Consider the following 23,378-nt stretch of genomic DNA (forward strand, 5'->3'; position numbering starts at 1 on the left):
AGAGCTAGACATATATTTACCTATATAATCAAGATGTATGAAGTGAATGAAGCCAAGAAAGCTAGTGTCTTTGGCATTGTTTTCAAAGAGGGGGAGAGAATTACCATAGAGGGGATAATTACTAAAGAGGAAGAGATGCATAATGAATGAGGGAGAGATTTGTATAAGAATTTAGAGGGAGTTTTTGAAATAGCATGGATGAGAATCAACATGAAACTAAAGATATTGATCACTCATGAAAGTGAAATATTTTGGATTGCATGGTAACAAATAGGGAGATTGTTCTCGTATACCTGAGATATTTTAAGGTGTTTCCATCAATGTCAAAGAGGGAGATTGTTGAAACTACTATTGAAACAATTGATGTATTATCATTGATGTCAAATATATTGATGAGACATGTTGTTATCTGATCTAAATGTCATATCTATTTGATTGATGAAGAGGGTTTGAAAGATTTCATATAACAAAAGCACCTAGACGAAAGGTTGAGTTGTGAAAAGGAAGATACAATGGACATTTGATTAGTTAGACTATGGAAAGACAAAGTGATTATTTATATCATGGTTGATGTTCAAGTCTTTACAATACTAGTCAAGATATATCACTTGTGCAAAGCTTGACCAAGAAAGAGAGTAAAAGATCAAGGAATTTTGAATTTTATGCCGAGTGATGCTAGTGTCGATGGAGCTCTAGTAAAAACTAACCAATTTCAATGTTGATTGAGCATTTATATCGACGGAATGATAGTTGATGTTGAGCTCTACAACGATTGAGAAATTCAGTGATGACTGAGTGTCAAAACTTAGTGATAGTCAAGCAATAGTATTTTGAATGAATATGAGGAATTGTGATTTCCAATTGACTCAATTGATTTATTGGGATATGGAAACCAAGTTGAAGATAATATTGATGAGTTGGATCATTAATTCAAGGTGAGGATTAGGTATGATATCTAATGAATGAATTCAATGAGAAGTTTCTAGAAAAGGAGGAAGATGAACAAATACAATGAACCTAGTGAATCAAATTGCAAAGCCTAATATCTATGATGACCATGAAAATGGAAAAAAACTAGACTAACCTATTTAAGGTGGTGTAGAGTCAAACTTTGTAGAGAGAGTGAGTGAGTGCATGAAGAAGGTGATATAAGAGTGAAGTGTGAGACACAAAGAGACAGAGAAAAGAATATGTGCATGTTTTTAGTAAGAGGAAACAAAGTTGTTGAAGTTGATAAGAAAATCTAAGCAGGAGGCTTAAGTTTTATATGAAGAGAAGGATGATTCCTTGAAGGGTTTCCAAGCGACTAAAGAATAGAGGTGACAAGGAAGGCTTATCGGGGAATCAGCACATGAACTAAACAAAGATCTAAAATTGCAAAGTGGTTTGTAATCATACAAATCAAACCCTATTACTTTCTTTCTAATCATTGTAAAGAGTTTGGATTGAAATCCTTTTAATCAAAGGTTGACCTAATAGTCATTGAAGGACTTAACAATCTATGTGAATCATTTAGCAAGGTGACATTCTAAATGGAATAATCAAATTCCTCTAACAAGATGGCACTTAACAAGGTGATTAAGTCATTTAACTAGGTCACATTTAACAATGTGTATTGTAACCTTTAACAGGGATGGCTCCTAACAGAGCTCACTTCAAAAGAGTGGAAAAGTGGTGACATGTTGTTGGTAGTTTTTCCCAAATTGTGTTTCTACATTAAATCCTAATGTCAAACTTGTGTTGAATGTTTTATGGTGATTTGCATTTCCAATGTTTACATTCAAGCAAGTTATTATCTTACGATAGTCAACTACTAGTAACATTGTTTATAAGTATATAGTAGAGGCTAGGTTACAATGGGATAGGCCAAACAAAAAATGTGTAATTTTTTATTGTTCAAATTGTACTTATCAACCTTGAGTAACTGATTCAACACCACCCCCCCCCCCCCCCCCACCCCCCCCCCCCCCCCCGCCCCCCACCTCTCAGTTATTCTAAATATTATAACATATTGTACACTTGAAATATGCACTTCTCTAAGTCCTTCTATTTGAGGGATCTCATGGATTGAGAACCTCAAATATCTACCTAGACCTCCCTAGTCATGACATGCAAAAGGATGCAAATAGAAGTAAAATGGCTCTCAATTGAGCATAAGAATGCAACCCCTTGCAAGTAAACCATGAAATGGGAGATTCTAAGACAAGAGAAAGGATGGTAATTTCCAAGAAACACTATGAAATGTTATGCAAAATGCAACTAGGCTACATGAAATTCAAGAAATGCAGACTAACTAGCAAGAAAATGAGAGTGTTACACGCCTTCTAATTAAACTATATTTTCTATTCTAATGCATAAAATAAACTATCCTAATGAAACATGATGTTAAACTACTATGATATGAAAATATGAGAGTGAGGCCACAAGGTCTTCCAAAGCTCCAAGAGTACCTATAGAAAAACCTACAGCATAACAATGGTGCAAAAGAGAGATCCTTAGACGAGGAGAGAGCTCTCCATTTTAAAGAAGTAAAAATGGTGGAGATCATGAAGCAAGAGGATCTAATCAAGGGTGGTGAGTTGACTTTTGGATGATCCACGTGCAAAATCATTTCTACCAATCACAAAGAATTGACTTTTGTATCTCCGTGTGAGATAAAAGACTTCTCTTTTATTTTTAAAATGGGAAAATATTTTTACGTGTGCAACTTAGGATAAGAGATGAATGGGGTCTTTTATTTAATTAAAGGGGGCACATGTTAATTTTAATTAAATAAAAACTTAGGATATTGTGGCCAAACTATAGGATAAAATCACATAAATTGATTTTTGAAGATTTGATTTTAATAATTTTAGCAAAATACTAAGGGGGATAATAGTCTACATGACCATTTTTGGGTAATTACATATAGTTTATAACAAATATAAATAATTAAATATATTAACTATGTAACATTTTATATTTATATAGGTATATATGTGTACACTCGTATATGCCTATATAAATATACCAAACAAAAATCATCGATAATTTACATTGAAATACAAATATCTAGATCATCAACACATAATTATAAACACTAGAATAACCAATCAAACTATCAAAAGAAATGATAAAACATAAACCCCAGACAAGCTATTTGGCTTTCTATTAAACTTTTATGGATATAAGGATACCTATATGGATCATGGTTTCATCTCCTTTTTAACAACAGATTTGAGGATTTTGAGGCATGCTCAAACCTATGTAGCTAGGTGATTGACAAGATACAATAAATATGTACATTTATACAAAAAGTGACATACAAGGAAGGAGTGTGACATCATGTAGATCTCCTAAAGACACACAAAGAAAAGTGAACAGACATATATAAGGCATAATGGGTTAGTTGGGCCAACTTAATAACAAACAATAATCAGAACAAGGTTTTGAAAAGATAAATAATAAATTTACAATAACATATAAAGCATGATACAAATCAACCATATACCTATTGTGGTCTCACAACACAGGCCCCATTTTAAGTCACAAAATGAGGGCCCCCAAATTAAAAATTATCTTAGAGCACCCATTTAGGTGCCTCGTTCATTTAGGACCCTCCTCTAGGTCTAGGTTAGCCCCTGGTCCCCGATCAGGCGGTATTGAGTAGTAACAATAGGCAAAAATTTAATTTTTGAGTTTCTAAGTGTATAAAGTGTGCACATGTGTGCTAAGTGTGCATAGTGCACACTCACCTCTTACCGAGGATGCACACGTACACCCTCAGAGGTGCGCACCCTTAGAGGTGTGCGCTAGACCAAAGAGGCCTATAAATAGATCCCCCCCCCCCCAACTTCTTACTTGCAATCTCTTCAACTACTCTTCTTCTAACCATCAAACCCTTACTAGGTCTGCAGCTCCTCACGTCCAACAATTCATAAAGACTTCAACCGTTTTCAAGGTATAAACACTACTAAGGAAGCCCACATGTGCATGTGTGCACCCTTAATTGGTGTGCATGTCCGCTAAAAATCCAAAGCCCCCCTAATGACTCCACTTTGAATGGATCATTTGTGTAGTTGTACACATGCACACCTTGTGCACATGCAAAAGTGTACAACATGCACAATTGCGCACTTGTACACTTCAAATGCTTTTGAAAAATAATATATGCACATGTGCTTGAATGCGCTGGGTGAGCAAGGTGCATATGTGCATATATTAGACCCATTAGGGGAACGTAATCATTTTTAGCCTATTTTTGTTAGTCTCTCGTCAGTTTGGGTCTTGTCTAAGGCTCATCATAGTTTTTTGACATCAATGGTACTGACATTTCTCCTGTTCTTGCATATATAACAGGGTTATCCTCATCCTCAATGATAGAAAAGATAGCACCAAAGCTATTCTTTCAAATATCAAGGAGCACCAAAGAAGTCTCAGTTCCAAGACAAACATTTAGAGAGTCGAGACACCGAATTATGGAACATTGACTAGAACATATTTTGAAACTTGTATAACAAACCTAAAGAGAGGTCAGCCATGGTGTTGGCTCTGATCCAAAGTGGGTTGGTGAATATGGCTTCTCACCCAACATCAGTTTAATCATCTGAACTGATCATGACCTTAGCTCATCACTATGTACCAGAGGAGGAGGAGGTCAAGATTGTGACTAGAGAGAGTTTTGGATCTCAAACCTCAAAACATTGAAAAGGTTTTCCATCTTCCATGAGAAGATCAATACCTTTAGATCACTTATGAGGGTGAAAACATATGGTATAGGGAGAATGAAACAAAGGCTAAAGAGATGGTACAAGAAAACTACCTAATTGACAGGACACCCTTGGGAAGAAGAGTTGGGAAGGTTGAAATGACACATGGATACATGATAGATAACATTGGCTACTTGATTATTCTTCTGAGTAGAGCCATGGGTCTTCCTATAGTAATTCATCTAGAGACATGGATGGTACATTTCATAAAAACCATCAAAACAAGAAAGATGCCTATTGACTGGGCTACAATCCTAAGTGATAACCTGGATAAGCAATTGATTTTGGTGAAGAATGAACCTCATTGCTATATGACCTCATATATGATATACCTTTTAGTGGTAAGAACCACATATTATCTAGGATTATATAGAAAGGGGAGCATGCAAGATGAAAATGCTTGGCCCTATGTCGTATATCCACAATTGGTAAAAGAGAAGATCCCACTACAAAGTGTCAAATATACGGCGGTCAATGATGGTTTTATCTTTTCCATCATTAGTTTCATCAAAGGAGACTATGCGAAGAGGATGCCAGTAGAAGCTATAGAATGGATAACATAGGTTGGTGCCTATTACATAAAATTTAAGACATTCACCTAAATCTGGGTAGTTGGTACCCTCTTATACCCATCTATTGGATAGGCTTATATTGTTGGAGATAGCATGACAACTAACCTTTGCATATGATAGGGTTAGGAAACAACATAAGAAGACTTGGGTATGGTCAATCACCATTGGGGCCTTTGAGGTAAAGCAAAAGTAGGACATTGCTACATTTGATTTAGAATGGGATCAATATCCTCTTGAGGATTACCAAGAACCTCGCCCATATTTTGATAATATCAGGATGGTACAACATCTAGTAGGGAAGAAGTTTGTGCCTGAAGAAGCCCTTGAAGACCATTGGATGAATCTCATAGATGACTATGATGTAATATTATTGTAGGATGAGTCTACAGCTTGCAGAGAAGGTATTGAACATGGAGATTCCCCTTAAAGCATGGGACAAGGATGTTCCCGAGATATTAGATCTCTTGTACAACAGGAACAAGATTTATGAAAGGCTCATAATGAATGTAAAAACTGGGCATGAGCAAAATGATGATATCAATTACTTGGCTAGACATGTGGTTGAACTAACAAGAGAATGGATCAAGGAAACCTTTCCAAATGAATCCACTTCCTCAAGCCCTACCTCTTCAGGCTACAACTTGATCAAAGAGAGGTAAAGGAGCAAAGGTCAACATACCAACCTACCCTTCCAAATCACCAGTCAAGTTGGAGACAGTACACCAACATGAGCAGGAGGTTGATTATTTTTTAACACAAAAGAGTAAGGCAAAGAAGAGAAAGAGAACCCCTCGAATAAGGCAGCAAGAGGAAGAAGTTCATGAAGAGTCATCTACCAAAGAGGGAGAAGCCTAACAAGAGCCAAAACAAGCTCAACCTGAGAAAGAACGGGCTCAGCCACCATAGGAAGGAGTTCCACCACCTCAAGCCCTAGTAGAAGAAGCCTCCCCATCAGTACCCAAAAGATCTAGAGAGTACTCCCTCACCATAAGTGTCAGAAACCATTCCTGAGGTGGAAGATGAGGAGGAAGAGGAAAAAATAGAATTTTTCCCTTTGAATAAGAGGACTCGATCAGCTACTATCGCTAAAGAAGAGAGGAGAAGAAGTTTAACTCAAACACTGCCTTCCACACCTTAGGAGTCTATCCAAGTTGAGACCTTAGAAGATGAGAAACAAAAGTGGATTGCATAAATGGAGGGCAAAGGAGCATATATTTTTTACCTCTTGGATTTTGACTTCATGACTATGGATACTGAGATGGTGGGATAAAGAATGTGGGATACTCCTCAAAATGAGTCATTCAGAGAATATTGGAATCAACTACCTCCTCTACCACAAGGACCTCTTGGTGTTCCTCCTCCACCAACACAGAATACACCATCAATAATAGATCAAGGATCAGTGGCCCTACCTCCTTCAATGGTTGAATCTAAGAGTCAAACTCTAGAGGAAGGAGAATATGTGCAATTAGATGTCAATGAAGTATCCAAGGAAAGACAAATAGTAGAAGAAAGGCAGCAAGCTCCTTCTAATACAAAGGCTAGGTTCCCAGCCTAGCATGACACAGAAGCTCACTCTGAAGTTCTCCCTTGACATGAAAAGACTCCAAAAAGGAGTGATAAGGGAAAGGAATATGCATCATAACCTACCTCTTCAATACAGTACATGTCCCTGATGGAGACAACACCATCATGGCTTAAGAAAGAGGTCATGTTCAGATAGAAGAAGCAAATAGAATTAATAGAAGAAGAAGGCATATCAAAGCTAATAAAGGCAATTAAGAGACCTGAGCCACCTAAGGGTGATACTAGAAAACTTGCCTTCATAATGAAGAATTAGAATCAAGACCTTTTGGTGCATATCGCTATTCCACCTCCTCATGCAGACACATAAGAGTTGACTCCTAAATATTATCAGATGAAGGAGGTCATATTGGGAAAGTCCATAGTAGATATCGCAAAAGTCTTGATTACCATGGGCCTCAAACAAGTGTTTTCACACTTGGACAAGGATGAGTTAGAGCTTATAATGTTGTGAAAACATAATGAATTGTTTAGGGGATACTTGAATGAAGTCATAGGTTTGATAGACCTTGTGAATATTGAAATTGCTCTAGGGGCTGTATTGGAAAGAAATGAGACAGGGCAACCTTTAGATTCATTTTTGGATGCTTGTCAAAGGTGGTGTTACAATTTTGAGGAAAGGGGGGTGCAAATAATTGAAGGTAATTTGAACCTTTTGCACAACATCTAGACTAATATTGACAAATTAGTTACCATTATAAACCAAGATTTTGGGTTGATGAATGAAGTATGTATCTGGGCCAATGATTTGTAAGCTCTCAAATCCATAAAAGGTCAAAGGTATCAAACGCTAATGGAGATATACTTGGCAAAGGAGTTAGATAAGTTAGATGATTGGATAGAGAAGATATCTTCTCGAAATAAAGTCATGGAAGGACAACACAAAGATATTGAGCAAATAAAGAATAAGGCTCAAGAGCAATTTTTGGAAGAGGATAAATACTACAACGCTGCTAGCATTGAGATTTTTAAAGATGAATCAAGAACCAAAGTCTCCTTGGTATAGACAATAGTTTAATAATTCAGGGCTTCATTTGAAATGGTTTTGTCTAAAGATGATGTCAGACAAGCATTTAAAGCAGAAGCATTGTTGGAACTAGATTCTAACTTGGAGGATTTTGTTGATACGAAGATAGAAGTAACTAGCTAGCGGCAAATAGTTCAAAATCAATATGAGTCATTGGATTTGTAAGAGGCTAAGGAAGTAGTGGAGATAATGGAGAAATTCAAAAGCAAGCATCTAGACATCATTTTGGTATAACAGGGAAGAAAACCCAGATGTTAGAAATCAAGTTTTGACACTTAGAGGAATTTTTGGATTTTTGGGTCCTGTCACTAAGGTGCACTTTTTCAAGGCATACTTGACCAAGGTACACAGCACCAAATCGAGAGGTGCCTGACAATTTTGAAGAAGAAGCAGTAAACTGATAATTAACTACCAGTTGCTATTTTAGAGCATTACATGCATTGAAATGTATTTTGATGACAATTCAACTCCCAGAGATACCTTGAGAAGGTCAAGCTTCCATTTTTAAAGCTCTCAATGACTCCCAGATCATCTCGTGGATTCTATCTTCTTTTATTGTTTTAAGTCATGTATAGGCTCATGCATCAATTAGTTGATATAAACAAGGGCAGAGACCTACTTCGCACCATTTAGAGAGTAAGTTTTATGTAAATAGCTTTATTTCATTAGTTTTTTTAGCATGAGTTGCATTAGAAGAGCTCTCACTCCTAACATAAAGGGAGGAGAGGATTTCTTTTAAATACATGGATGTAATATGTATTCAAAAATGTTATTTTGATGCAATAATATATTTTATTGGTGCTCTCATTCCAAGTGTAGTAAATCTTGCCAGTGTGTTATTTTTGTGAATTCATATTCATGAATAATAATGGAGCTCATGATTTTATTGTGTTTTTATAATTGTGCAATCTTTTAAATCTAGTGTTTGCCTTATGTCAACGAATTCCATTGTTGTGACGAATTGGAGAAAGGATCATCATTGTTCTTACATAGCATTTTGTCTCATGTGAGCGCACTTTCCATGGCCTCATGATCTGATGAAATGTGATACATCTTTCAATCCTTATTGAAGTTCTCATCGATGATTGCATTAGTGGAGTTGAGGAAGTGTTGCTCCTAATTTCATTGGTTTCCTACCAGATCCTTTCGATAATTCAATTCACATACATGTTGCTACTTTGGTTTATGTTCGTTAGGAATTTCCTTTTCAATAATTTTATTTAATCTCTCGTTACTCTATCTTTGTTATTTTCTTTTCAAACACTTGGTTAAAATAGGAATTCATATAGTTGCATTGATAAATTATATTCATCATAAAATACAAAATACAAAATATTATATTTTATATATATATATATATCTTTGTGGTTACATTTTAGCAAAGTTGTACAGATTGATGAGTACTAGCAAAGGCCTCATTGTGAACATACACATTTATCTTCGATTGAGTTACCCAACAGGTTGAAAAATAGTCATTAGGAACCTTGGAGTTGGTCTTTGATTAGCTTGTCAAGAGAGAGATTTGGAAGGATTTATGTCATTAAGCATCATGCAATATGACCACTCAATAATACCTAATCTCCTAAAGACTTATATAGAACATGATAAAGTGTCTATTACAAAGAAATATCTAACATCATAAGCAATAAAGGATGTGTATGATAAGTGTAGGACCATTTCTAAACATATTGTAACATAAGAACCTAGTTGATTACAAATTTTTGAGTAGATAGGTACCATTCTTTTGTGTTAAGATTGTGTGATGTTATCTTATAGTTTAACCTGTTAGGATCAAACCACAGGCAGAAATAACAATTACATGCAAATATAACCAATAACAGAAAATAATAGATCACACAGAAAAGAACACAAGGCATCAAGATTTAATGTGGTTTACCCAATCCCTAGGCTATGTCCACCAAACAGCAAGTCTGGTATTATTACGATCCAATGATTACAACCCGATTACAATCTGTAATTCCCTTACAGCTCAATATCGCCACAAGAACTAATTTTGCATCACAACTTAATGAAAATACCTAACCCTAAGCCCTTTTATACAAGTAATAGGGTTACAACATGTTGGCCATATGTCAACCATAATGTCGGCCACAACCAAAAAAAATTTAAAGAATTTATGAAGTATGTACAGTACCTTCCTGATCAGTCACCACAAACTAACATTACCTATACATGAATTTGTGAAGTTGTGAAATCAAGGAGTACTAGAAGTAACCTTATAGCCCAACCTTACTCTAAGTGTACTTATATTATCTTCAAAACCCTATTGATATTGTTAAGATAAGAGGGGCATTAAACCATAATGTTTTTGTAGGAAATGACATTTTTTATTAAAAAAGTGTAAATGAAATTTGCATTGGAGATCTTCAGGCCTACCATATGTAAGTAGTAGAATGAGCAAGATAAAAAGTTCAAAGAGGAACTCATTAACTATTTGGTTTTGTTTTTTTGGAAATGACACATTCGATAGAGACAAGGTCCTTTGGAAAGTTGGCACATATCTAAAGTATGTAAGGGACCAATACATGACATGTTTAGAGAAGAACAAAAAGAACAAGTGTCCCCCCATGATTTTAGAGCAGTGGAAAGACTTGATTTTGAATGCAAGGTAGAAAGCTTAAAGGAAAAAAGGACATAGGCCGTTGGGCAAAGGAAGGTATGAGATACTATAAACAATGTAATTATGTAGTAATTACTCTTTATATTTATTTAATCTTAACATATTTTAAACTTTTCATAGATTGCTTGACATATCAAAGGCAGCTAACAAAAAATTATAAAAGCATGAGAAACAAAAACTAGGCTCTAATGGTTATATGAAAGTTGTCACCCAAATTGTAAGTATCAGTAAATGAAATATCGCATTGAAATAATGAAATTGCAAATATTTGTTTCAAAATAATACAAGAAAAAATCATGATATTAAGAAAAAATGTAAGGCTCTAAATTTAATAGAGAGGTCATAGAAGCTAACATGAAAATTGTCTTCTAAGAAGGCTATGGAATCATGGTTGAATGCCTAAAAAATTGAGTGCGCAAACACAAAATTTAGATGCATTCATGACACAGGTAAATAAGTGAAATGATTCAAATTATTTAAAATTGAATGCTAAGCAATAATCTATTTGATGTTAATTTCCAAACTAAAGTAACTATATTTGTGTCAAATATTCCAGCAATGATAATAATGCATATGACATTGGAATACAACCTTGCAAGGGTAGAACACAACCTACACATGATGATGGTCATAGTGTGCATCCCGATGGTGGAGCTATTCATGTGTTAAACATTTTTTAATGTAATTATCAATATAATTAAACATATTTAATTGAAATTGATGTAGTGATTAACGCAACCTTTTTTTATTTTATTTTAGAGCATGTAGACTACGGTGACCAAATTGAGCATGATCCAGGTAGACAACATCAAGAACATGATATGCCCCCTTAGGTGAATTGGATCATTGTTATTCCTTTAAATGCATTTGATTGCAATTGATGCATTGATTAATCTAACCTTTTGTGTTTCAACTCCAAAGGATTTAGAGGTTGTTCAACATATTGAGGATGTGGCTAGACAAAATGATCATAAAGATGGTGTGGCCCATCAGGTAAAGAGCACCCATGTAATGTTCTTTGAATTAATGAAATACAAGTAACAATAAAAAAAAATTAAATTAAACGAGTTTAACTCAATTCTTTGTTATTGCAACGGATCCCCATTTGCATAGGCATCCTCATCATGAGTACATTATGCTTCATTAAGATCATGACTTGAGGGCATAAAAAATGAAGAGGAGAAAAATGATGTTCCCCTTAGTCTTTTCCTATCTTCAAAAAAAATGATTGTAATCTTATTATTTTATAGCGAATGGATCTTTTTCATTAATGAATATCAATGAATGATATGTGTTAATGAATATTAATGAATGTTATGTGTTAATGAATGTTGTGTGATAATGAATGAATATTATGTTTTATTAAAGGATGAAAGAATGAATGAAAGTTCGATGATCACAAAGAATCTAAGAGTGATGTTAGGGGGAGGGGCCAAATGGACTTCCACCTTTATGTGGTTGACTATGTTAAGTAGAGAATATAGAACTATTCTTGAAACAAATGGAAGCTCAATAAAGTAACACGGTTTTCAATATTTCATTATGTTTCGTTATTAATCTTATTGAATAATATGTATTGAATCTTAATTGCAGGGTCCAACAGATTGTTCATTTCTAAGGTATATCATGCAAGTTAGTCTTCTGTCTATCGAGAATTGATTTATTTAATCTAAAGTTGATTATTTTGATATTCTTCTTTTTTGCTTATGCACAAATTCCTTCCATTTTAAATGAGCCAACTAGCGTTTACAACATCTTCATAATATCATGTCATCAAAAGGATCAACCAATTTGTGAAATTGAAGGTGTTGGACAAATAAGTAATATTTTATGTTGAAGGCTTAAATTTGTTCAATATGACATTTGAGTGTTATTCTAATTATCTGGAGACCAGCAAGTTGAGAATACACTAGTTTATAGGTATGTTAAGAGAACACTTGCATACTTGGGCAATATCTTATTATAAAATGTAATGAGCCTTGATTAAGTTGCAAATGTACCAATAAAATATATTGAATAATGCTAATGTCATTAGACCAATATATTCTTCAATATCAATATTATATTATTGGATATTATTAAATATCAATATTAACAACATTAGAGTAGTCAAAGTTTATTTTTAAGAAACAACATTAATCTTAAAATATTCACTATTAAGAATAATATTAATCCTACCCATTATTAGTTAAACAATATTAAATGAGTATACAAATAATAAATAAAATAATAAATAGAACATAATTAGTAATATTCAAATTAAGTCTACTATAACACAACCAAACTAAGGGTGGCATGTACGAAGGCAACACTTGAATGAGCGGTCATGAAAAGACATGTCACTCAAAGGTTTATTTAAGGAAGCAACGTGGAGGACACTTTAATCTATAGAAAGCAAAAAAATATTCATTTTTAAAAAGAACATAGCCCATAGGGAAAGGAGAAAAACACAATTAATTTTGAGCAAGAAAAGGAACATTATGGTTACACGTAGAAAGTGGCAAAAATGCAAGTAATTTGAAACAAAGAATCTCCATAAAGATATGTGAAGATACATCCCTTTCAATGTTTACGAGCTATATATATGACTAAAATGAATAAAACAAAATATAAATTAGATGATAATAAATGAAACATTTTTACATTATTAAGAAGTTAATTATAATGACTGAAATATTTTAAATGGTCAATACGTGATTAATATGTGCATATATTTATATTCAAGCATGATATATACATAGACTCATAACCCACCCCCTCCCCCACCACCATCCCCACACACACATATATATATGTATATATATGTATGTATGTATGTATATATGTCTACACGTACATGTGTGTGTGTATATGTGTGTGTATTCATATGCATATATATGTGTGTATATATATCTATATAATATGTACATGTGTGTGTGTGTGTGTGTGTGTGTGTACATACATATATAAAACATTATGGATAATATATTAATGTGATTGCGTTCATTAAAAATATTTGAAATTATATAAAGAGATCAATATTGTTTCTTATGGTGAAGGAGACTGATCTTAAACTCTTTGGTGTCAAAATCAAAGATAAATGAAACTCTCATTTGGCTGACACGATGAAGGTAGAATACTAACATGATAGACATGTATATTTTTAGTGTTAGTATCAGGGATGGACATAATTCCCCATTTTCCTACACCACGTAGATGGATATAAGCGAGCTATAATGTCAGTATGTGAGATTGATGATCTACATCTGATTGGTGTGCCTAAGATTAAGGAATCTCTCTATAATGACACTATGAGATTGAAGATCTCCATTTGACTGAAATGCCTAATATTGAGGAAACTCTATAATGTTAATATGATAGATTAATGATCTCCATTTGACCGACATGTCTGAGATTAATATCATCTATATAATCTTGGTATGTGAGACTGATATATTCTCCATCTAATTGACATGCCTAAGATTGATATAATGGCCAAAATAATCTGAGTCAACACATGCACATGTGATAAGGGCCTTGGATAGAGGTTACCTCTTCGTAGAAGAGCCTTAGAGGAAGCACTCTATAGAACATGAAGAAGTAGTTGAGGATTGTACTAGAATGTATGATATATTGTTTAGGATCCAAAGATCCTCAAGAAGGTTAGTAATCCCAATCTAGAGATGTCTTTAAGGTTTGGGGATAATATAGAGGATAGGAGAGTATAGTTATACTACTTATTATTTAATTCTAACATTTATTGTAGGTATTACTCATTCCAAGCTAGCCCTGATAGTCAAGACATTGCATAAAACAACTTGTTAGAGGCATAAAAATATCTCACAAACATCCTTAGTCTATTAATCATCATCCTTCAACAAGGAAACTCAAATGTTCAACTTCACATAATACAAGGTCATTACCACGACTTACCAACTCCTTGTCTTTATATGGTTCCAACCAACATCCTTCTCATTATCTTGTACAAACAAACCTTAGTCATCTTTCCATTCACTATGTAACTCATTAGTTTTGAACACAACTTTGGGAACTTGCCATGTTTGCATACAAGAGACAATCAACCTAATATCCAAGTATTATCTATATCTCAATCATTAGTTCCTTCAATCTTAAATACCCCTTCAACCTCTGTCATATCCTATCATGCATGCATCTATATACAATCCAAGTGCTTTGTGATTGATCAACAAACATGTTCCTAACTTATATTGTCACAATCCTTATACTAGTAGCCAAACAATATCCATCAAACATGGTCCTCTAATAACCTTTGATCTCTTTCCTTTATCTTAGTTATATTACAATTTTTGACAACACTGACTCCACCCACAATAATCAATCTAATCCTAACTCACCAAGGTCCTGCAACCAAGCATTTCATGCTTCCATGCACAAGTTAATTAACTAATAAAAGATCTTTACAATTCCCTTATAGTTCCTTGACCCAGTGTCATTACAAATACCCAACCTTTTATTGACTACTTATTTAGAAACAATAACAATTTTCCTAAGAGCTCTACAAACATGGCCAAATGGTCTTTGACTTCCTTTTACTGCATGTTTCAAGCACAAAGGACATTTTCCTAGTATTAGAGATCAGACAAGTACTAGAGGCAAACACAAGGAAGTTGGGTGAACTTCCTATGATGGATAGAATCCTTCTATAATGTTAAGCATCCTACAACTTCATGTACTCTTATCACATTTTGTTCACATGCATCATTGGTCATATTTAATCTTTGACCTCATTAACCAATCACACAACCCACTTAATTGGTTTACTCCTCCCTTGACTAATTGACTCTTCCCCCTTAGCACCCTATGGAAAAAACACTTATTCTCCCTTCTAGTGATTTATCGTAGTACCCTCACATCCTACTTGATCCTACCAAACTCTTAGCACTCACTAAACATTCTGATAATCTTAATACTAATCACAACTCTAATCATACTCTAAACTAGTCCCATTCCTCAATTTTTTATTGTCTTCACACCCTTGACTACTTGTCAACCTCCTTATATTACCTTATAGAAGCATCTACTTCTTAACTCTTCTTAGGATCATTCCTTGCCATAACTAATCCGTTCACTATCCTACCCCTATTTGCATCCTTCATTTGTCTCATACTCTGACCCAAGCTCAATCCTTGGGTTCTTGATCTTCAAACTACTCTTGGCTTTGTCCACACAACTCAACTTCCCTTGCCCTAACCAAACTTGGTTCTTTAACAATAACTTTTGCCCAACATTTGCGCTATCCATTTATGATAGTCCTAGATACCTTTGCAACTTGTCAGTTTCTTGGCCTCTCTTAGACCCACAACCACTATTTAGGGTGTTATGGCATTCCCTAGACTTCAACACATCTTCCTCAAAATGTATTTGATACAAATCTTCCAACTTATTGTGTAGACAAAGCATTTTTCTCCATTTCATCTCTGTATTCCCGTGTCAAGGACAGTTATAGTCAGCTTTCATTATGACAAAGCATGTGTAGCCCTCAGCATGGGCTTCTGCAACTCAAGTGACAAGCAATGTACATAGTCTCCCACCTCTCTCTCAAACATGGGACTAAAACACACGTAAATCTTGGAGTCTCTCATTTTAATTGTTCCATGGATGCCCTAATGAGGGTTTGAGATAGTTGTGATAAAACAACGTGTATGCGATATTAAGATACTATCAAAAATATTTTTTATAATAAAAAATATTTGAGGTTCGTCAAAATACCTACGAACCCCCTCATATATAGCACCGATGAGAGTGTTGTACCTACAACATCTTAATTGCTCCTTGGATGCCTTAATGAGGATTTGTGACAATTGTGATAAAACATCTCTACAATACTAAGATACTATCAAAAAAAATTATAATAAAAAATTTTGAGGTTTACTAGAATACCTACGAACCCCCTCATAGCACTAATGAGAGTGTAGCTGCAAATATTTCTTAGGTTGCAAGCATAGAACTCTTGTCGATGCTTATGATGGGTCTATTTGTCAAAATTTTAATGAAACCCTCGTAGCAACAATGAGAGTGTTGTACCTGTGATGTTTGTTAAGTCATAGGCACAACACTCTCGTTGGTGTCTGTGCTAGTTGCTTTTGTCGAAAATCCGAGGAACTCCATCCAACGTTTTTGACAACCTGAAGTCCCCATTACATAACTCATTTGTGACGTACTAATCATCGAAATTGTGATGCATGTGTTTGTCTAATCATGAAGAAATTTCAGCAATGAGCATCTTTTTTTGTAATTGGTCAAAATTTTGACTTTGCATGTCAATTCCAACAAATACTCATCGGAAAACTACCACAAATGTGTTATGTATGGGAGTGAGGTGCACCCTTTGTGGCCTCTTTGGTTCATACCTCCAAGACAAAAATGTTTCACGTGGCCCAAAAGGTGTGTCAGGTTAATCTCACCAATTATGTTAAAACATTTACTACATAGTTATTTTCTAAAACAGAAAATAATACTGTAGACTAGTTATTTTCACCTTGCCTAAAAGTTGGAAGCAAGTAACATGCAACATTTAGGTTCTATATGTAATTTTGTTTCTTTATAAATCATCTAAATACTAGCAATAGCTTTTAACAAAGTTATACATTATTTATGCATCGTTCTTTTTAAACTCCATGTAGGATATAAAATTTAACATTGATTTTGATATAATTTGTTCATAAGCAAAGTGTGCTATGTTACAAGATTCCCCATTATAATTTAATATAATAGTTAATCTAATCAAATTTCTAATAAAAAAGAATTTGATTATTAATGCAATCAATTAATTTATCATTCTGTTGTTGTGGTCATTCCTTGCAAAATTTGTTTCATAATTAATTGACCCTGTCAAGTTTGCCCATCAAATTTGCTATCAATACATTAGCCTTCTTTCTAGAATGCAATTATTATCATTATTATATAATAAACCCTTGATTAGAAAAGTAAAATCATCAATTACAATAAACTATCTATTACTGTAGACATAGCAGCAATCTCATCTAATCTATTTTTGCATCCCAGAAATTGTATTAGTTATTGTCCTTAACTTGCTATTCATAGTCAATTTTGTTATGTATACCACCATTTAAGTGACCACATCAAATTATTGAGCATCTCATAGTTTCATACAGGGTGGAACATTGTCATCCCAATGTCTCTATAAGAAAGACATGATAAGCCTTTGCTTTATGTTGATGCAATCTTGCTTCTGTTGCTTTGACTATAACCCTTAATCCCTAAGGTGCAGGTCTACAAATGTTTATAAGCATTTTCTCGAAAGATACGGGGTCTAATGTTCACATACGTCTGAGTCGTAAAAAATTCCAAATTATGTCACATCCGTAAAGGTATCTTGGGACAAGGATGTTTCAAAAATGATTATATGATGTCCACTCTTACTAAGAAAATTTCTTACCAATTCACTGTTCAAAAACATTAATGGTAATTTTATGGGTAATGTTAGTTTACAGCTCTAACAGGGCACACAAGAAAATTAAAGCAAATGATCTGTGCAAGCCGATTCCTAACAATGATAAAAAAGATGGATCACTAAACAGGAAAATTTATGCTGACTACTTTTTGAATGTTTTCTCTAGTCTATCAATGGTATCAGCAACTCCTCCTTTCTTGACTTCTGTATCCTCTGAACTTGATTGTTGCATGGATGCAATTCTCTCTTTTGCACTCTCAACAAGTGAAATCTGAATCCAACCTGATCAGCATAGGTTGCAGGCAGACACAGAATTAAGGTAAAGATCAGAAAATAAATTGAACTTAAATATGCAAACATAAGAAAGAAGGGAATTGCAACCAATTAGCTTATTGGCTCTATTAGACCAGACTTTAAGATTACAGTTGGGTGATGGTCGTCATCTTGACAACAAATTTTAACATCATCTCTAACAAAATGATCTGTGTGAACTTTAACATGTCTTTTGAATGCACTGGACAAAGCACCCCTGGAGTTTCTCTTGTTATTGTCATTCCTCTGATCATCAATGTCCTAAAACTGCCGCTGTCAATAAATTTTGCAACTTGCATTTGACAATGCGAGATGGCTCTGGTCCCACCTATGACCATTGCTAGGGTTTTCAAAACACGGCAAACCCATCGCTCTGGTAGTGGTTCTTCTTTATCAATACTGGTGGCAGACATTATGGTGCACAGTGCGAAGGTTGTGGCCCTACACGAGTGCCTTAAAATGCTCTGCTTGGCATGAATGGCTCCTTAACAGCCCAGCCCGGTGACTATCTTCTGCAAAAAATGAATAATGGATGATTCAAGGATTTTCAGAAAGGTGGGATATCCTCAGCCCATGAAAGCGATTCAAGTAGAGGTTGTCACAGGTCGGAAGTGGTGCAGCCTGTATGGCATCTGCTTCTCCTTTAGACCCTAGAACTGAGGCATGGCACCCACCTACGAAGGGGACAAGACACACGAAAGAGGGTTTACAGGACACAAGGCTTTGAAGACCGGGTCCTTTGCCACTGCAGGCAAGAAAGCATGTGTGGGGAGTGACAGTGGAGTGTTATGGACCACTTGCTAAGAGGATCCTGATTAGCATGGATGTCGAGATTCAAGATGAAATAGCTGAAAATGAAAAGTTTTTCATGAAATCCGGGTTGATTGGGAGATTCAAGGGTTTATGGCCCAGTTTGGGTGATCTTCGCAACTGGATTTCAGTGCACTGGAGTGGGTTTCTGGAAGCAGATGTTCAAATCTATCCAGGGGCACAAGGAATTTTTGTTCTCAGGTTTGATAGCGAGCAAGATGGACAAGAAGTTCTGAAAGCACAATGGAGTTGGGAGGATAGGTATTTGCTGCTGCTGAAACAATGGTATCCAGCCTTTAACCCGGTTACTAAATCTTTCAATAAGATAACAATTTGGGCAAGATACCAAATTTATCACTTCAGTTACTGGTTCGATGAAGGCTTTGAAGCTATAGATAATTCATTGGGCAGAGTTTTGGAGGTGGACAAAGGTTCACTCAATTATCTCCACTACCTTTGCATGTATTCTAGTAGAAATGGATCGGACTAAACCTCTTCCGGCTTGAAAATTGTGAGTGGCTTGTGGGTGCAACCAGGAGACTACGAAGGAATTCCTTTAAGGTGTAGATGGTGCTTTCAGACCAAACATGCTGCTGCTATTTTTCTCAAAAAAAAGGGTTCATAAAGAGGTTTCTTGGTGGAAGGAGACAGCCCCTGCATTATAACTAATAGTAATAAGAGGGAGTGAAGATTCAGAGGATGAAAAAAGTTGGAGAAGAGATTGAAGAGTCAAGGGCTCTAGAGATTACTCAAAGTGTGGATCAAGAAATGGGTATGGGTAATCAGCAGGGTGATACCGTTAAGGGTTTGTTGGTAATGAGACCATGAATTCTCCATCACTAAATGGGAACATTGGGGGGAAAAAGGTTCAGCTTCACACAGAGAACATTGCAGCGAGCAGGGGGGACTTGCAAGCCTCTTCTACAGCCATCAGGGCTCCCGGAGACCTCAAGCTTGAGGACAAAGGATGGTGGTGATGTTGGAAGTATTGATCTAGAGCTAGGAGGGAGAAAAGCGAGTATAATTTCTTACAAATCTACACACAATGGGTGTAATGTCCCCATCATTTTAGTATCTCAGTGAAGTTCTTAGCCTTTACAATCAGTGCAAAGACAGTTGATGCAATTGTTACCATTGATACTTTCGACTCTTTTAAGGGCAGGATTATTATTGGATATTTGTATGTGAGATCTCATGGTGTTGCTCTAGTGCGGGAGGTAGTTGATTCCTCAGGTGGGACCGGGGCACATATAGAGTCACCCAATCGTGATGTTGGTGATGTGGGTGTTTCAGTGGAGTCAGTAGATGGGGGTTTATGCTCTAGTATTACTGATTCACAGCCTGACATTGAGTTGTGTGCAAAGTTAGGAATCCACAATTGAGGCTTTGTCAGGAGATGTCAATGCAGATAGTATAGACACATCTGATGATGCTATGAGATGTACTGGGTATGACACCTCTTGTAAAATATTGAGTGCTCACTCCAAAGAGGCTTTGGATGAGTCCCAAGATCGATTTTTACAGATCTTACTATTGAGGTGCAAACTGAGACATGCAAGGAGTCTGATACTACAAGGGCTTCCATTACTTCAGATGAGGAGTTGTTTGAGGTACATAGTAGTTGTATGTTGGATGCAGAGCGGTGCAAGGATGATATCACACGTATGAGTGATCTTGTGGTCGACAATTCTAATTCAATTTCCTATCATAGTGCAATTAGTGAGATACAGAGCTTGCATAGGAGTAAGGGATTACAAAGGCATCATGTAACTTATCAACTGAAGGTGAGTGATAAAGGCATTTCTTCATCTCTTGATCATTATGATGCTATTCGTCAAATGCTAGCTACATCTAGTTGGGGTGCTCCTATGTCAGATGAGCACGATGATAGTAGTCTTTCCCTAGCAAAGGTTCATGTGCTTTAAGAGGTTGTTAGGATCTTGAAGCATCGTTACTCTCAGTTAGTTGCTGACAGGGATTACCTTCTAGAGTGGGGTAGCACCTGCTATGAGATGTTGTTGGGGAAAGAGGAGGTGGATGAGCTCACCCGAGAGCTTAAGGTGACTGTGGACTCTCCTCAATATACTCAGTTGGCTCTTCAAGAGTTACAATCATAATTGGATGAGGTTACCGTGGAGTTAGAACAGGTACAAGCAACACTAGCCCCAAGCCCTATTTAGTTACATATAGTGGCTGGTGGTGAGTTTTCTTCTACGGTTGAAGATGAGGGACGTGATGATGTGGCGAACACATTTGTTCAAGATGAGTGTAGTATGTATAGAGGAGTTGAGAGCATCAGTGGAGACGGGTTGTCATGGTGATTTGCTTCCTTCTACTAAAAGTGAATCTATTTCTTATTTTCATATAACTGCTAGCGTTGGACAGTTGGCATTTTATCACATTTTCAAAGAGACCAATTGTGGATTGCGGGGAAGCAAATTGATGCTTCCACATATAATTTCTATTGTACTAAGTCATTCATGGAGTATTTGCTTGAGAGCTCGAATTTGCGGGAGGTTTCATACAATATATCTGAGGGTAGTCTCATTCGGGGTTCTCGTGCTATAGAACGATTGGTGAGGAAGATTGTAGAGACCTTGGCTAGAAGGCTTCCCAATAAGGATTTTGTGGTTGGGTTTGTTGAGAAGGTTGGCCAAGATCCTCCCAACCAATAGTTTGAAGTCAGAGAGTGGAGCCATCTTCTGATTCCCATTTTGATGATGATGAGCCCTTGAGAAAGATTGGGAGTTTTTATCAACATTATACTGTGAGGAGTGCTCATCACTTTTCTTTTGACCTACAAGTAGAGGACTTGGTTTTCAGCATTATGGATGGTGATAGAAGGTTTGGTATTCATTATAGCTGCAAAGGGCGTACTTCTCCGCAAAGGGATGGAGATTCTGAGATATAGGGTATTGGAAAACAATTGGATGTGCTAGTGAATGAGATGAATCAAAATCACAAATGGATGACCCAACTGATTTCGAATCCGAGATTTGAGCAAAGCATGATATCACTTTTTCAAAGAGCGAAATGTGATGATACAATTGCGACTTCAGATTTGCAGGACATTTCTTATGAAACACTACATGAGTTGGGCACAATTGAGGTGGAATGTGATGAGAATTCATGTCATTTTAAGTAAGATGACGCAATTGTTGGCATGAGTTCCCCAGATCATGTATTTGATGACGATGCAGCAATAGTGGGAGTAGGAGCATGCAAGGATGCTGTCATATCAGCAGCCACTTCTGTGTCGATTGAGCCATCCAACGAGGAGTTTAGCAATATGCATGCGATTGTAGATGTATGCCCTGATGATAGTACACTTGTTAGTGTTGATGAGGTGAGTAATATAGTGACAGAGTCATGTTATAATTATACTATCGATCAAAAAAGTGTCGATATTCACTTTATGGACAGCCCTATGTTTGATATGGATGCAACATTGTCTTATGACAATCTGATGTTTGAGGTTGATGTTGATCACTCACCTGAGTGGAGTTGGGCTCAGTTTTCACTATTTGTAAAGACTTAGTTTTGTGTTGCAACAGTTGGTAGTGTTCCTATGTCCACAAATTTTGATGTGGCTACACCTATTATTGATACAGTTGGCATGAGTGCATATGGTTCTCCTAAAGCTACGTCTCTTCAAGGGATGGTTTTTTATTAGATAAACAGGTTTTACAGGGACCCTGAAACCCAAGAGTTAAAACAATAACAAGGCTGAAAATAAGCGTGAAAAGCCCAGCCAAAAGAGTTCAAGTTCAAAAGCTAATAATAAGCCCAGGCCCAGCCTAGAAACAAAGAACAAAGAAAAGACCAGGAACAGGAACTACATAGAAATGACAAAGGCAAAAGCCCTGACAAAAAGCCAAAAAACAGATTGAAACAAAAGAACAGGCAGTGGATTAGTCCTCGTTCTTTCTCTCCAGGTCTTGCATGGCCTGAGCAGCCTCATAGGCCATCTGGTTCTCCTCAGCATTTTGCTGGAGCTCCCTTTGATCCTCTTGGTCCTGACCATTGTTGATGTTTTCCTTTGCAGTGTCAACCACCAGTTTGGCTTTTTCCTTGTATTTTCCATCCTCTTCTTCCTTCATAACTCTGTCTTTGATCTAGCCAGTTAAAGAAATAATGTTGTTGTTAATCGAGCTTAGCAGCGATATCATTTGGTTCGAGAGATTATGATTGTAGATTTCGAGGTTGTTAATCCTTCTCTCCGCCAGACTGAGCCTCTCACCATTGTCGT

At 36.0% G+C, this 23,378-nt stretch overlaps 1 protein-coding gene across 1 annotated transcript in view; it reads right to left on the reverse strand.

Annotated features, from left to right (window-relative positions):
• Positions 1 to 17,641: 17,641 nt before the first annotated feature.
• The window catches only part of LOC149539599 (Mitochondrial import inner membrane translocase subunit Tim17/Tim22/Tim23 family protein), a 116,336-nt gene continuing 110,599 nt past the window's right edge, over positions 17,642 to 23,378 (reverse strand). The window contains exon 7 of the mRNA XM_089800828.1: positions 17,642 to 18,289. Coding sequence (XP_089656954.1) covers positions 18,150 to 18,289 — 140 coding nt within the window. The 3' untranslated portion in view covers positions 17,642 to 18,149. The remainder of the gene's footprint in view (positions 18,290 to 23,378) is intronic.

Source organism: Cupressus sempervirens, chromosome 9 (assembly GCF_028749045.1).
Source record: "Cupressus sempervirens isolate cs-2001-9-10 chromosome 9, ASM2874904v1, whole genome shotgun sequence".
NCBI lineage: Eukaryota > Viridiplantae > Streptophyta > Pinopsida > Cupressales > Cupressaceae > Cupressus > Cupressus sempervirens.